Genomic DNA, 16,421 nt, shown 5'->3' on the forward strand with positions numbered 1-16,421 from the left:
TGGGGTCGCACACAACCACCCAGGCTCGCTCTCCAGTGTCCACAGACGTGTGCTCAGTTTTTAATTTATTCTTAAAGTATTGCACCTGTTCAGAGACCTTTGAACGTCTTTACCCCTTGAGATACGCGGTTTTTCCCTATTCCCAGCCAAGCCCCCCAGTAGCTTCAGATTCTCTGAGCTCATCTGTTGTGTGTGATGTTGTTATTGTTGTTACATCTAAATTTAATACCTTCGTAAAAACTTCACCTGAATTATGTACCCTGTTATCGGAAAACTTCAGACCAAGCATAGCCCATTTCATTTACCAGAAAGAATCATGTTGAATTGAAAATTTAGGTGTTTTTAAAGAAAGCAATAAAATAACTCACCCCTGGATCTCAGCTTCTTGAGAGACTAAGGCAGGAGGACCACAGCTCAAGGCCAACCTGTGCAGCTCAGTGAGACCGTGACCAAAAGCAAAGCAAAACAAAAAGGGCTGGGACATAGCTTAGAGGTAGATTGCATGGCATAGAGAAGCCTTGGATTCAGTTCCTAGTATCATCAGAAAAAGGGGGAAAGAAAAAGTATATGTAGAATAAAAGCCCTAACTTTAATATAAATTTCTGAAAAATTTTATAGACTCCCAAATAGTAGAATTTGGTGGTTGTGGGAAGGTAGGAATTGGATTTATGTCTCTAAATTTGACACTTAATAACTGTAACCTCCCTGAGGTCACAAAACAAGTTATTACCCAAGATCGACAGTGGCTACGGTAATCCTGCCAGGGGACAGGAGAATGCTCAGTGCAGGGTTGGCTGCGCCATCCGCTCACGCCTCTTGGCTCTCTGTGTTTCGTGGTTTCTAGGGTGTGTTATGAACGGGCATCCGTCAGTCCAACCATCCAGACCTTCTTTCTCTCTGCCATTTGGCATGGGGTGTACCCAGGATACTATCTGACCTTTCTGACGGGGGTGTTGATGACATTAGCAGCCCGGGCTGTAAGTATCAAGAGTTTTAAATATAATTCAGTGAATTATCTCTTTTATAAGGTAGACTTACTCTTCCGCGTTGATTTGCACAGTCCTCTGCCTCAGCCACATGTGCATGTGGCCTTCCCACTCCTGTCACCTGAGAAGCACACTTATTTTTACAGAATTTTCTGAAGGAGAGAGAAAAAGAGTGAAATAAAAATGATCAGAATAGTATGTTGGTTTCAGAAATGTTTCCTAAAAGCTGTGACCTTTGAGTCCACTTGAGGTGGAGAGTGGAGTGTGGATCAGCCTAGAGGATTGGGAGGTCCCACATTAGGAGCTTGGCATCGTCCTTTGGAGTGTTGGGTGACATGGAGAGGAAAGGAGAAAGATGAATTAGTGTTAAGTCCCTGAAAGTCAGAGGAAAGCCATGGGACCACAATGGCCTTTGAATAGCTATGGCAGCATCACAGGTAGGGTGGCTTCATTTAACAAACCAGCAGGTACCATGATGGTGTAAGAGGGAAGTGTTAGGAGGCTTTATTAACTAAGGGCTATGCCTTTTGATAGTTTGTGGTTAAATTAGGGGAATCAGTGTGTGTGTGTGTGTTTGTGTATTTTGTGTATCCCAAGGCACATGTGATAGGCTCTATGGGTTGTTTTAAAGATGGTAAGTACCAGAGGTGAAAGAAATCTTTCTTTATTGAGATCCAAAGTGTTTGGTCTGAACTTTGAAAGGTGAAAGTTAGAACTGGGCCTGGTGGTGGGTACTTGTCACCCCATCAACTCAGGAGGCTGAGGCAGGGAGATCACAAGTCGAGGCCAGTCTCGGTATCTTAGGGAGACCCTTGGTGACTTAGTAAGACCCTGTATCAAAATATTAAAAGAAAGGACTACAGAGGTAGAACACCCCTGGGTTCTATCCCTAGTTACCCACCCCCCCAAAAAAGGAAGTTATCATTTCAATACTGAGTGAGGTATAATGGGGGAGAAAATGTTATTCTAGGCATAGGATGACATTAGCAAAACCATGGTTGAGAGGTCATGCTGTATTTGGAGAACAATAACTAGATCTATTGAAGAATGGAATTCTTGTGTTCATGAACAGTGGATGATTCTGGATAGGCACATGTGGGAGGGGAGGAAAGCCATGATGGAAGAATGTGAATGTCAAACTGGGGAGGAGCCTAAGCCTGTTCTGTTTGCAATACCAGATAGTTGAGATAAGGCTGCTTTTGTTGTTTGTTTGTTTGTTCTTGTTTTTTTGCAGTGCAGGGTATTATACGTAGGGCCTTGCATATGCTAGGCAAGCACTCCTCCAGTGAGCCACCCCCCAGCTAGGTAAGGTCTTTAAGCGTGGAATGGAATGCTGAATGCCATACTTGGAGAAATGGACTTATTAGTGAGCAGAGTGGACTAGAGAGTAGGTGGCCCACTGGTGAGGTAGGCAAGAAGTCATAGGCAGGAAATGGTTTTGGCCACTAGGAATGAGGGTCTTTGTGAGGAAGAACTGTGACCCATGTGCCAGCTCGCCCCTGAAAGAATAAGACGGCAGCTTTAGAACAGGGCCATGCTTCCCTATAAACCTGCTAGACGAGAAAAGTGAGAAAACACAAAAAAGACGAAACCATGTTTGGTTTGAAATAGTTTAGATGTTTTCATTACTTTGAAAGCTTTAAAGAGTAATGGAAATAGTGAAGATTAGAAAACACCAGTTTTTTTGATAGGCTTTTCCAGCTGCCATTTTTTTTTTTTTTTTTTTTTTTGGTGGTGCTGGGGATTGAACCCAGGGCCTTGTGCTTATGAGGCAAGCACTCTACCAACCGAGCTATATCCCCAGCCCCTCCAGCTGCCATTTGTGAATGATGTGTGTGGTTGCTGTTTATTTTAAGTGCTGTTTGACCTGAGCTGAGTGGTTGGGACCCATTTGTTCACATATGCAGAGGTTAAAGCAAGAGGTATGGATGTTCCATTGCATAGTGGCAGGAGAAACTGAAAACAGGTTGAACTCTTGCTTATATTCTGTCCTCTCCCAAGTACTATTTAAGAAGCTCTCGGTAGTGTTATTAACTCTTTGGGGAAATTTTTCATTTTAATGCAACTTCAGATCTACTAAGAAGTTGCAAAGAGCTCCTGTAGGCCCTGGGCCCTGATCCGTCAGTTCACGACTTGCCTGGGTCCCCTCTTACCGACCCCGACCCCAACCCCAACCCCAACCCCCACCCCCACCCCCACATGTGATTTTCAGAACCAGCTTCTCCCACAGTGATAGTCTCATTTAACTCCTGCCAGCTGCCTGCAAGTTTGTTATTCCACATTCTTGAAATAGTCATTGCCAGTTTGTAAGGTGATGTTAATTTAAAGATAATAGCAAGTGTTTCTTGTTTATTTTTTTATTTCAGATGAGAAATAACTTTAGACATTATTTCATCAAAACTCCCCAACTTAAATTATTTTATGACGTCATAACATGGGCAGTAACTCAAATAGTAATAAGTTACACAGTTGTGCCATTTGTGCTTCTTTCTATAAAACCATCATTTACGTTTTACAGGTAAGTGTTACTCTTAAAATCTGTCAGTGGGGATAGCTACTTTTAAGAGAAAGTTCCTTGCTATTGAATGGGATGAAAAAATAGCACCGCACCTGATTTTCTGCTGGTAGGCGCATGACAGTTACTTCTTAACCCTAAACCGAGCAGTCACGAGTGTTCAGGGTCTTCACCACACAGCCTGAAGGTGAGGACGTTGTTTAGCCCAGGTGGCACCAGCTGGCAACCGCTGCCTTAGCTTTCAGGGAAGTTGAACTGGAACCCTCCTAGCCTGATTGTCTGGAACCTGGTTGGGAAAAAAGTTGGGTCTTTACAAAGAATGACTGACTACGTTGGTTTTTTAAATCAAAGGACAATAAGTTATTTAGATTTTATTTATTTGTTTCCTTTTTGCTCTTTTGTTTCATTAGTACTATGGTTATCATTGTATTATAGAAATTACCTTGAATTCCATATTTTTTGTTTATCTGTTTATCTCCTCCCCTTGCCCCATCTAATCCCACTCCCGCATAATAGTGATAGCTTAGATATCAAAAACTTGATCCTTTCATAAATTCTTTTAGACTTTAGAGTGATTTAGAACAGAATATATGGCCAAAAAAATCATAGAATTCAATATGACAATAATCATACAGAAAGACATTAAGTAACTCCTGCCAACTTTTCCATTTTAACAAAATTATTTCTTACTTTAAAATGCAGTTAGTTGGGCTGTTGGTTGCATCTCAGGTACTTCTCTCAACCCATTGAACTTTTAACTACTGTAGAGCAGTTCAATTTGCATTTGGTTTATATTTGACTTGGGGAATGAAGTTTCTGATAGTATCTTAAATAATGTGGCCTTTCTTTGTGTGGAAGTCACCACCAAACGGTGTTGCTTATCTGTTGCTTTCCTCCTCAGAATCCCTGTGACTCAGAGAGGCAGTGGACAGCAGGGGTGACCAAGCATAGGCTCTGCTGTCCTTATTGTCTCTTTGGTGACTCAGTATTGGAGTCTCTGGATTGAAGAGACTATTTTCAGATGACTGCCACTGTTAATAAGCACCCTTTTTTGGTCCTGTTCAGAACTGTGTAATCTAGTCTCATGCTTCTAAGCTGCCAGGCGTGCACAGCTTTGTAGGTAGCGCTGGCATGCACTGGGGGTCCACCTTGAGGGGGAAGTAGGACAGTAACGCAGTGAATAAGCACTCCCTGGGCCAGCAGTGTGTGCAGTGAAGCATTACTAATGTCAGAACTTAATACAACTAAACTTCTCCTTTTTCTTTTAGCTCCTGGTATTACTGCCTTCACATCTGTGCTATTTTAGTATTATTGTTGTTGCCAGTGAAAAAAACTCAAAGAGGAAAGAACACACATGAAAACATTCAGCTCTCACAGTCCAAAAAGTTTGATGGAAGAGAAAATTCTTTGGGAGAGGACAGTTTCTCCACGACAAACAGCATTTGCAATCAGAGCCAAGGAAAAGCCTCTAGACCTCCTTCATCAAGGCAGTGATGGCGAGGCCCCCAGCCGACTGCCTTTCCTGTTCACTGAAGCCAGTCTCAGCACCTTTGCAAGGGGTTTGTGTTTGTATGGAGAGATTCTCTGGGGGGAAATGGGACAGTTAGGTAGGGAATTCCCTGTGTACCAGATTGGAAATGGAGTGAAGCAGCCCTCCCATGCCATGTCCCTGCGGGCCATGCCTTATCAAAGACACCTTCGTATTTCACCGGGGCGCTCAATCTCAGCACGTGTCCGTCAGGTCCTGTGCGTGCCCTGTTGCTGAATGTATGTTGTGTACCCCAAGGCACTGCAGAGGTGGAAGACTGATCCTGTCAGTCTGGATGATTGAGAGGGGTTAACTTTTCCAAATGAATGTCTTGCCTTAAACCCTCTATTTCCTAAAATATTGTTCCTAAATGGTATTTTCAAGTGTGATCATGTGAGAAGATTATTTCAATATTTGATGTTGTATGCTGTAAAGGAATTTAGAAGGAATTTGAAACAGGATATTTAAGATGGTAGATATTTTAAAAACGCAATAAACATCTCAGTATTTGAAGGGTTTTCTTAAAGTATCTCAAATGACTACGGTGCATAGTGAAACTGTAAGCAGTAATGGATGCCAAATTATAGGTAGCTTATTTTGCTGGAGAGCTTAATTACCTTGTGTCAGTCAGAGAACCCTTCTCCAGGAGGAACTTCTTAAATATAATTAAAGGTTGGGAATGTGCTATTTTAAGCTTATTTTCTTAAAAAAGAGAAGATGAGGCAGGAAGGCAGGCATGAGGAAAGCTCTGTGGGGATGGGGGATGGACGGGGGTGGAAGGGGTGCTCCCTTTGGCCTGGAGTTCCTTGTGATTGAGAAGTAAGGTTTAATAACTCGGCAATACTTTGGACTTTCAAATGAAATTTATCAAACGTAAATTACATAGAATTAGAAGAGATAATGAGAGTAATAGTGATAGACTCAAAGGTTTTGAAAGAAGTCTTTAGTGATTAAGGTTGTCTGGCTAATCAATTTCCTATCCTTGTCACTTTAATTCCTATGTGGGAAAGTTTTAGGGAATCAAAGACTTAAAAGACATGGAGACCGAATGACTTTTTTTTTTTTTTTTTTTTTTGCGGTGCTGGGGATCGAACCCAGGGCAAGCACTCTACCGGCTGAGCTATCTCCCCAGCCCCGAATGACATTTTTTGAGAACAGCAGAACTTAGTTTCCAGACTCTTTTAATTTCTCACATTAAAATTTTGCTGTTAACTCCTGCTAAAAATGAGTTTTAGATTCTGTGAGAAGAAAATGGTGGTTTCTTCTTATGGGCCACTTCTACCATGAATAACCTTGCCTTGGATCCCGGGCACCTCCGGTAGTCCTGCAGAGTATTGTGATGGCGCAGCAGCCAAGAGCAGAGCTGGGACCAGAGGCCAGGCGCTGCAGTTGGGCCCAGCCGCAGATGCAGGGTGCCTGTGGCAGGGAGGGCACACGAGACCTTTGACCTCACTGTTGCTTGACCCATCTCTGGTGGAACTTTTCTTTTTGCCTTAAAATTTTTAATGAAATGAAGTTACGTGTCTATTTTGTTGGAATGGATGAGTCTCCATTTCTGATCACTAATAAATTTATAAATGAAGTAGAGGATAAAACAAAAATCTGGCATAAGCTCTGTAGTATTTAAAGAAAGGCGAAGTCAATGCACTTGAAACTTCTGTGGTCTCAAAATGTCAGTGTATTGTCTTAGAACTTTAGAAATAGCCTTTCCTTTTATCTTTCTAAAGACTGACTTTTTTCTGTCTGATGAGGCAAACCCCACTTCTCCCTCCCAGGTCAGGGTAGATAGCTAAATAGCTTTTCTCTGTTTTCCCGTGTATTGAAATTAAACTAGTTGCATAATGTAAGGTTAGAAGGGAATGTTCATGAAAGTGTCTCCCCTCAAAACATATTCTCAGTTTAATTAATGCTGCAGAGAATCTGCTTACTGTTAAGAGAAAGTAAACGAATTTAGAGTAAACCGGAAAGCTCTATAAAAACTTTCTAGTTTTTTGTTTTCTCAATTCCCTCAACCTGGCTGCTCACAGATGGTCACCACTGGTCTCTGTTGCCTGAGTGTGTTTCCTCTCGGCTGTGAGCCCACGTCACTGCTCCCGCTTCTCGCCCAGTGAAGGTCTAACTGCAGATTAGATTTGTCTGCAAAGAGCGAGGCATTGAACTGGCTCCTGGACTCACGTGAGGGTGGCGCTGGCCTGTCCTGTTGGGCTCATTTTTTACTCCCCCAGATCTACTAGTGCTTTTTATGAAATGGTTTTTGAATACCTCTCCTCTAATTTGGAGAAATAATCATGAATAGGCAATCTAAAAGAAAAACTAGAATTCATTCTAATTCTTAACTTGATTTTTCTCAAGAAAAAAATTATGTTCGGTAAAATGAATATATCTCCTTGGAGTGTTATGAAGATGAATTTTTTGCTTCTACTTACAGTAGAAGAATTAAAATCTAGCATATTTCTACTGCTGTCAAGTATAAAGGAATTCATTGTGATGTGTGTGCTTGCTTTTCTTTCTTTCTTTTTTTTTTTTTCCATCAGCAGAATTAGGATTCAGTGTGTATTTATATTATTTTCCCATTCTTCAGATACCATGAAACCACTCCAGAGATGATCAGTCAACATCATATTTATACTTTTGGTTAATTATATACTACTCAGGGAAAAAAAATGAACAAAAATAATTATTATTCCCTCAATTTCATTTTCTTAAAACTATAGTCACTTTGACATGTCACAGCTATCATCATTTTATAAGTGGCTCATTCTGTTTTTAAAATAAGCATTTTTGTTGGAACTCAGGGTAATTGGGGAAGTTTACTTTGCTTCTGAAACATCCAGAATAATAGACAAGATTTATTTGACTTCAAAAAATGTCCAGCCACCACTCCGTCGGCCTCCGCCATCCACTTAGCTAAAATTTTTGTCATCAGTCCCCGCCATGTTTACAGCACACGGGGATTTCCACGAATACCACTTCTGAGAAAATGGGCAGTGAAAGGAGGTTTCCGAAAGTGAGGGTGGCTTCTGAGAGCACTGGCTGGCCTGAGAGGAACCGGCACCTCTGGCTCTGCCCACTGAGTCCCTGTCCTCTGGGCTCACACTCCCCCTTCCCAAGCCAGGGAGAGGAAAGAGGACCGGAATGGGAGCCAAGTGCAAGGGCGGATTCACAAAGAGAACGATTGTGATTGCTCATTTTTATTATTGGCACTCAGAGCCATGACTTTTTAAAAGGTTGTCATAGCAACAGAAGATTTTTTTTTTTTTTTTTGTTAAGGGGTTGGGGGATTGAGCCCAAGGGCGTTCTACCACACCCTCCAGCTCTTTTTTATTTTTGTTTTGAGAGAGGGACTCACTAGGTAACGGAGACTGACCTTGAACATGTGATTCTTCTGTCTCATCTTCTTGAATCAGTGGGACTGCAGATGTGTACCATTGCACCTGACCACAAGAAAACCTTTTTGGTTTTTGTTGTTGTTTGTTTTAGTTTTGGTTTGGATCTTTTAAATTTTATTTTGTTTTGTCTTTGGTACTGGGGATTGGACCCAGGAGCACTTTACCACTGAACTACATCCCCAGCCCTACTTTTGATCCTCCTGCCTCAGCCTCCCCAGTCACCGGGATTACAGGGGTGTGCCACCTTGCCCAGCTCAGGGGGAGAACAATCCATTAGATCAGGAGGTGTGGCAACACATTATTTCTACTGAACATAGCTCTTAAAAATTACTTTGATAGTGAAATGGTCTCTACTGAAGCAAACAATGATTTTGGACTGGGACTGTAGCTCAGCGATAGAGTGCTCGCCTTGCACATATGAGGCACTGAGTTTGATCCTCAGCACCACATAAAAATAAATAAATAAATAAATAAAGATATTGTGTCCATCTACAACTAAACAAAACATTTTTTAAATTTATTTTTTATTTTTGGCACTAGGGGTTGAACCCAGAGGCACTAAGCTACTACATCCCTAGTCCCAGTCCTCCTTTTGGGGTAGGTGACAAGGTCTAAGTTGCTGAGACTGGCCTTGATTTTGCAATCATCCTTTATGCTTCATTTTAAACTACAGAAATAAATTAAAATGTTTGCCATTAAAATGATTATATAAGTTATTTTTAGTTAACTCTTAGGACAAACATTTCCTATTTAAAATTCACACCTGTTAAATATTTAATTTGCATATTCCTGAACAAATCTGGACATTTTTACTCTTGTTTCCTTATTCATAATTATTGGATAATTGGCTTTATGAGTTCTACATTAAGACTGAAAAAAGAAATTACTTGAGAGAATGATCGGCTCAGAATGGTGCCTGTATTGCTGTCAGCTTAGGATTTGTCCAGACTTGTAGATGTCAGTCAGTATTTTGAGGGGTTTTAATCAGGCACTAATAGTCCATTCTGTTGAAATATAATGCATCAGATTTAAGAGAGGTGCAGGATTCTGACAACACTGTGAATGCAATCTGAGTAGCTTCGAGGACCTTACACACCTATGGCACCTGACCCAGAGGCACCCAATGAGTGGTTGATAATTCATGCTCTTATCTTGGATGCCAAATTTCTGCTAATAAAAGTGGGTCTGTACCACTGTGGGCTCCTAATGGCGAAGGAAGAGATTGCATTTAAAAAAAGAAATCCACTCTGAAATTGGAGTTTGAAGGATTAGAATGTAAAGGGTCTCTGCGGTGTTCTTCCACAACACCATGTAGTAGTCAAATCTATTTATAGTAATTCTCCTTACAGTAAGAAAGAAAATTTTAAATGAAATTTTCCACGTTGATATTTTGTAGGAGTACACTTCTAATCAGTGATTAAGCTGCTTTTTTGAGACTCTTGTTGTACAGAGGATGCAGCCAATTACATTTTAATTGACAGGCTGCTTAATAATATTTTATATGTTTTAAAATAATATTTATTTTAATAGGTTTTTAACATAAAGTTAAACCCCCAGTAAAACCTGACAAGCTCCATAGGTCATTGATTGGGAAAACTTTGTGAACCAAAACTGAAGAGACATTTTTATGCCAACTAAATTGTCTTGCCTTTAAAACTGATTATAACTCTTCTTTTAGTATGACTTTTATAAAGCAAAAAACAAAAACAAACCCAAGACTCTGTTCTATAAATACTATAAAGATCCTTGTAAAACTGCTGTCTGACACTTACCAGTGATACACAGCCGTCTCTCCAGCCATGTTTTATCAAATTTTGCAGCTGTAAAAGGAAATGGAAATATAATGCAAAACTAAAAGTTACTGAGCGACATAGGCAAAATGACTAACCAGTTTCTTAATAACATGTTTGAAGTGGAAGAGGTGACTGGCTGCTATTTACTGTTTCCCGCTATATTTTGGATTAACTTCTTTGAGACGTTGGTTTGTTAATATTCCTTTCTGTTCTTTCTCAGAAAATGACAAACTTACATCCTGGGGCATTTTAAAATATGCTTCTTTCCCATTTAAATATTTTTGGTTTGGTGTACATGGATTTGTCAATGAAGTACATTTGCTACTGACTTTTTATCATAAGGAAAAAACTCACGTTGAACACAAATACCAATCTTGTCTGTTTTCTGTCACCTTTACGTGACAGCTTCTCAAACCAGGAGGGGCATGACACAGGGCAGAGGGAGTGAGGTAAGAAAACCTGAGGTGAAGCGAGGGATTGGGTCATACGCAGGAGGTGTGGGCTGCTTCTTGCCCGCCTTCAGAGCGAGTCTTGACCTCTGCCTGGAAGTCGCTGAGCTTCCGATACCCAATCTCGAGGGGAGCATGGCCGCAGTAGCCGCGGTTGACAGTGTTCACTCCCCTCCCCAGGCAAGAACGCCATGTGGTGTTCTGTGCTGCTTGTTTTTACTATTCTAAAATATTTTTTTAAAGAAGTGTTATTTTTCAACAAATCCATAGGTCAGTCCTTCCTGTGCAGTGCGTGGACACCAGCACTGTCTGTTCAGCTGTGGCGTCGTGAGTTCTTACCACTTGTTCCTGACCTGTGTCCCCAGAGCTGCTCTGGTGGCTTACTGCTGGGTTTGAAGGTGTGTTGAATGTACATGGTTTTCTTTTTCTAATTTGTGTGTCTTTAAAACTGATTAAACAGTAGTTTAAAAGAAGTGGTGTGTGTTTGCTTACTTCAGTCTTCAAGTTCCGTCTGTCCGATGGGGCACTCTCTTAAGAGTGAACAGTCTTTTTATTGAAGGAGTCTTCAGTGTGACGATGATGATGTTCTTAAGAATCATTGATTATTTTTATAAAGTGCTGTCACGTAACACTTTGGAAGATAATTAAAACCATCTTGAGTTTGCATTTGGCATCTGTGTTCTCTCCTAAGACGGACTTAGGGAGTGACAAAGTTGCTGACTTGCCTGAGAGCGAGAGTCGACCTTCCAAGCTCTGTGCAGACTCGCATCCGGATCTGGGTTTTGCTTCTAAGAAGCAGAACACTGTGACCCCTGCTGGACATGGTGACCTAGAGATTTGCCTGATGCCGTAGTGAACAGCCGTGGGAGACATGTTTCCTATTAATTTCTTCCAGTGATGCTCAGCCAGTGGGCATGAGGGAGTCCGTGTTCTTCTGTATTGGACGTCCGGCCAGGCTTGCTCTTGTCCCCTTAACTTGGCTAGGGTTTGGGGAACAGAAAGGGGCACCGAGAGGCATGGTGTTTTACTGTCACCTTCCTTTATGGGGATGCAGCTTCCTTATCTCAGGTGCTTACAGAGAGACAGGTTGTGTTGCTGCTGCCAAGTGTCAGATTTACATTCCCCCCACCCTGAGGTGGCGGGGTCTAACCCAGCCTGGTGGCTTGCTAGGCCGGTGTTCCGTCACTGGGTTGCATCCTCAGCGGCAGCTTAGATTTCTAGTCATGGAACATCGTGTTTCTCTTCGCTGGTAAAAATCTTACCTTACTGTGGGACTTCTATTGTTCACCTAGGCTTTGCTTTGTGCTCTTTTTTTGGGGGGGCGTCATCTCTGGGTGGTGCCAGTGGCATCTTGATACAGGCCGACACGCCTCCAGCAGGAGGTCTAGTCCTAGATCCCAGGTCACCTTGCGCCCTCGGGGCAGGAGCCATTTACTCGTTGCCATCCGGTTGTGTGAGGTGACCGGAGAGCGGCCTTGGAGGCTGGCCTGCAGTTGGAGCGTAACCGTCAGCTGTTCACGGTCCTTCCCGGGAAAGAAGGCTGCCCGGGCCCAGGGACTCTGGAAGGGTGAGTTCTTGTTTGTCGATCCACACTCCTTGAACACATGAGTTGGCTTCAGAGAGCTTGCACTCAGGTGGCCTTGGACAGGCTCCTGCGGGAACGGGGCACAGCCTCAGCCTCCACAGTAAGGCTGCTTGAAAGGGAGTCAGCTCTCCCCAGCGCTTCACAAACTACCTCCAGGGGTCGTTTTGGCCTCTTGATGAATCTGCTCAGTTTTTGCCCATATCACTTGATCTCAGTAGCATTTAACAGGTCAACTCTTTTCTTGAGATTCATTCTTGGCTTCTGTGTGACTTCTGCTTTGCTACTCTCTCTGCTTCTGATTAACCCTTCTCCATCCGGGCTCCTCTCTCCAGTTTACGCGCTTGCTGCCTCCCACGTTTCCTGCTGTGCAGAGCCTCCCTCCCACACGTCTCCATCAGACATCCCACCTCCTGCCAGCCTCTCCCCACCCCCAAACCAATGTATGAGCAGCTCCTGCGAAATATTTGCATGGTCGCTTCAAACTCAACTCATCAAACCGCCTGCTCATTTATATCGTTGCCCTGACTTGAATTCCTCTGTGGTCTCCATCTCAAAAATCATGACCTGTGCCTGGTGCGGTGGCACATGCCTATAATCCCAGTGGCAGGAGGCTGAGGCAGGAGGATTGCAAGTTCAAAGCCAGCCTCAGCAATTTAGGGAGGCCCTAAGCCACTTAGTGAGACCCTGACCCTATCTCATAATTTAAAAAAGGGCTGGGGATGTTGCTCAGTGGTTAAGCACCCCTCAGTACAATCCCTGGTTCCAACATTAAAAAAAAAAATCATGACTTTCCCTGATGAACGCAAGTCAGAGGTGGGCTCGCCATCTTGCCTTGTCCGCTCTGTGTCCTCCTCAGGATAAGCTAAGCTGTCCTGCCCTGGCCTCCCAGCTGCTCACCCAGCGTGGCTCTCGGTGGTGCTGCCCTCAAGCCCAGGCTCCAAGGCGCAACCTGGAGGCCTGTTTCTGATGCCACGGATCAGATCTTTATTCTCTTTCTTCAAAAACGAAACTTGCAGGGCGCAGTGGCACACACCTGTAATCTAGCAGCTTGGAGGGTAATGCAGGAAGATCCCAAGTTCAAAGTCGGCCTCAGCAACTGGACGAGACCCTGTCTCAGAATAAAAAATAAAAAGGGCTGGGGATGTGGCTTAGTAAACTCCTCTGGGTTCAATTCCCAGCATCAAAGAAGGAAAAAACTCTCTCCTGAAACCTTCACGATAAACTCTTGAGGACAGCACGGAGTCTGAGGTGACCCACCTGCTTAGCCTCCCCCTGCATCTCTGCCCGGCCGAGCCCCGCCCCTCGCCCAGCTCATCGTCCTCCCCACCCACAGAGGCTCCCTAAGTGTCCCATCTGTGTCTCCTTGCTCCTCGTGCTGCTGAGCTCCCCTGGGTCAGTATTACGGGGAGTGTGGGGTAAGCTCACCGCAGCCCACAGGCGGTGACGCAGGCCCGGCAGCTCCCCCGGGCCTCCCAGACCAGGTTCTGTGCTCCTTGCTGTGTGCGGGCCTTACAGCCGCCGCGTGGTGATCGTGTTAGTAAATAGCAGATCTGCACTGGAAGTTGGAAAAGCACAACCAAGAAGGTGAGTAATGAATGTAGAACCATCTATGCGCCATTTGATATTTACTCCACAGTAAAAATGGCCACAGGCCCTGTGGCCGTGGGACTTCCGCTTCCAAAGGCCTTCATCACCAGCCGTTAAGTTGGTTGATACACGGGTGCACTTCCCACATCTCCGTATTTCGTGGCAGGGAGCCAAATTGAGCCCAAACGTCAAGTCCTGAAGGCTGTGTTTGGGATAGAAGAACTACGTTGCAGTGTACCTTTCAAAACTGGGTATAAACCATTATTTAGCCAATAGGTCATTATTTTTTAAAAATATTTTTAGTTGTGGATGGACACAATACCTTTATTTTGTTTATTTAGGTTTTTTTTTTTTTTTTTTTTTTTTCCTTTTCCTTTTAATGTGCTGGGGATTGAACCCAGTGCCTCATGCATGCTAGGCAAATGCTCTACCCCGGAGTCATAACCCCAGCCCCGGGTCATCAGTTTATGTTTGATAAATGGAACCTATACTTCTTGATACAAACAATTCTGAGTTTGCACAAAGCAAGAAAAATTGTGAAATTTGATGAATTTTAGAAAATCCATGCTGTGCCCCCCCAAAGCAAAACAAAATCATAAGACTGAAGTGTACCATAGACAAATATTTTCTGTCCAGACCGTCTGATTAGGAGTTATTTTGTAGCTGCCCACATCCACACTGACGCCCCTCCATCATTTTTACCTTGGGTTGACCTCAGTAGTAAAGCGAATAAAACCAAAAACCCCACCAGACAGTCTACCACAGTGGTTTTCACATTTTGGTGTGTTTCTGATCTTTTTTCTATTTCGTTGGTAGAGATGTAGTTTACAAAATAGTTTATAAAGTTCCTATCGATCCTCCTTTGAGCCTCTCTCTACCTATGTCACCTAAGTTTACTTGAAAGGTCAAGAAGAAGAAAAAGAGGGCTGGGGAGATAGCTCAGGTGGTAGAGTGTTTGCCTTGCAAGAAGCACAAGGCCCTGGGTTCAATCCCCAGCACCACAAAAAAAAAAAAAAAGAAAAAGGAAATTCACTGGGTGCATGGGTGCATGCCTGAAATCCAAGTGACCCAGGAGGCTGAGGCAGGAGGATCATAAGCTCAAGGCCAGTCTCCTCAAGTTAATGACACCCTGTCTCAAAATAGAAAGAACTGAGGGTGTAGCTCAGTGCTAGAGCTTGTGTGAGGTTCTGGGTTCAATCAGTATAACAACAACAACAAAAAATTATGGATGTGACTAACATGCAGTTTAAAGAAATTACATGTTAACTGAACCCCACTCCAACCCATAAAAATAAAATAGGTTGTCCAGTTGCATTTATAGACTTTGAAACAGTAAGAGGATCAATACATGTATGTCTCTTCATTTAAAGACAGTATTTTCCTGAAAGCAGTTTTCTTTCATGTGATTGTAAGGCCATAAACATAAAATGAAACAATTTTTTTTTAACCCAGAATGGTAGGAAAGTAGACAATGGAACCTCGAGATACTTCCCTTATCAGGAATCAGCTGGATGACTCGCAGTTTGTTCCTGGAGGAACTGACTAGCACTGAAGTAGGGACTTGACACCAACAGTCATGTGCTCCTGACACGATTCCATTATGGACTGGGACCTAGAAGCCACAGGTGAGTGTATCACCATTGCCCTTTGGTGGGACTTCCTGTGTGAATGGCTAACCACCAGAACCTGCTGCTGCCGTACTGATCTGTGGGATTTTCTTCTGTCACATGCAACATTCGATGTATTTGTTTGCCTTCTTTTCTCCCTCCCTCCCTTCCTCCCCTCATTCCTTCCTTCCTTCCCAGGGATTGAACTCACCAGCACTTAACCACTGAGCCACACCCCAAGCCTGTATTCTTTTCTTTTTTTTTTGAGACAGGGTCTCACTAAGTGGCTGAGACTGGCTTTGAACTTGTGATCCTCCTGCCTCAGCCTCCCAAGCTGCTGGGACTACAGGTGTGCACCGCCACCTGGCACAACACATTCTTGACGATTTCAATGTCCTTATATAAGAGCCTTCCATTCTGGCCTCTCAGTTTCCTGACCTGCTGTCCTCTGATGGTCTTGTCCCCGTTCCTACATGGGCCACCAGTAGCCTGCTTTAGACCAAGCTGTTACCAGCAGTCTCGTTTTAAGCACTCCCTTCTGAACCATGTTCTCCTTTCCATCTCCTTCCTCTGGTATATAGCCTCCATTGACTCCTCGACACCAACACACTTCTATTCCTTAGATCTTGGCTTGTGTTCTTACCTACCGAGACCCCAGTGTGGAGTTGTACATGGCACATTCCCTCAACTCCTTTTCCCCTGTTTCCCTTTGTAAGATTCATCCCGCAAAGCTGAACAACTCCTTTTAAATCCAGTGGCTTCCTCCACCACACCTGCCCCTGGGTTCCTGGTGGTTCTGCTGACTAGTTTCACCTTGGCATTGTCTAACTTGGTCAAGCAGTTCTCCATCTCACTTACTCTGCTCTCCCTTATAAGACTTTGAGATTATATATATATAGACACAATACCTTTATTTTTATGTGGTGCTGAGGGTTGAACCCAATGCCTCACACATGCTAGGCTAGCGCTCTATCATTGAACT

General features: G+C 43.3%; 1 protein-coding gene and 1 non-coding gene across 7 annotated transcripts in view; one reads left to right on the forward strand and one right to left on the reverse strand.

Moving 5' to 3' along the window:
- The window catches only part of Mboat2 (membrane bound O-acyltransferase domain containing 2), a 137,419-nt gene extending 126,286 nt beyond the window's left edge, over nt 1–11,133 (forward strand). For all 6 annotated transcript variants that reach the window (XM_047523111.1, XM_047523106.1, XM_047523110.1 and 3 more), the window contains 3 exons: nt 845–977; nt 3,353–3,504; nt 4,770–11,133. In XM_047523111.1, the coding sequence (XP_047379067.1) occupies nt 845–977; nt 3,353–3,504; nt 4,770–4,995 (511 nt within the window). In that variant the 3' untranslated portion in view covers nt 4,996–11,133. The remainder of the gene's footprint in view (nt 1–844; nt 978–3,352; nt 3,505–4,769) is intronic.
- On the reverse strand, nt 2,716–2,788 carry Trnam-cau (transfer RNA methionine (anticodon CAU)). The gene has a single exon. It is a non-coding gene; the product is annotated as a tRNA-Met (tRNA).
- Nucleotides 11,134–16,421: the final 5,288 nt, after the last annotated feature.

The sequence above is a fragment of the Sciurus carolinensis genome, chromosome 13 (genome assembly GCF_902686445.1).
Source record: "Sciurus carolinensis chromosome 13, mSciCar1.2, whole genome shotgun sequence".
Lineage (NCBI taxonomy): Eukaryota > Metazoa > Chordata > Mammalia > Rodentia > Sciuridae > Sciurus > Sciurus carolinensis.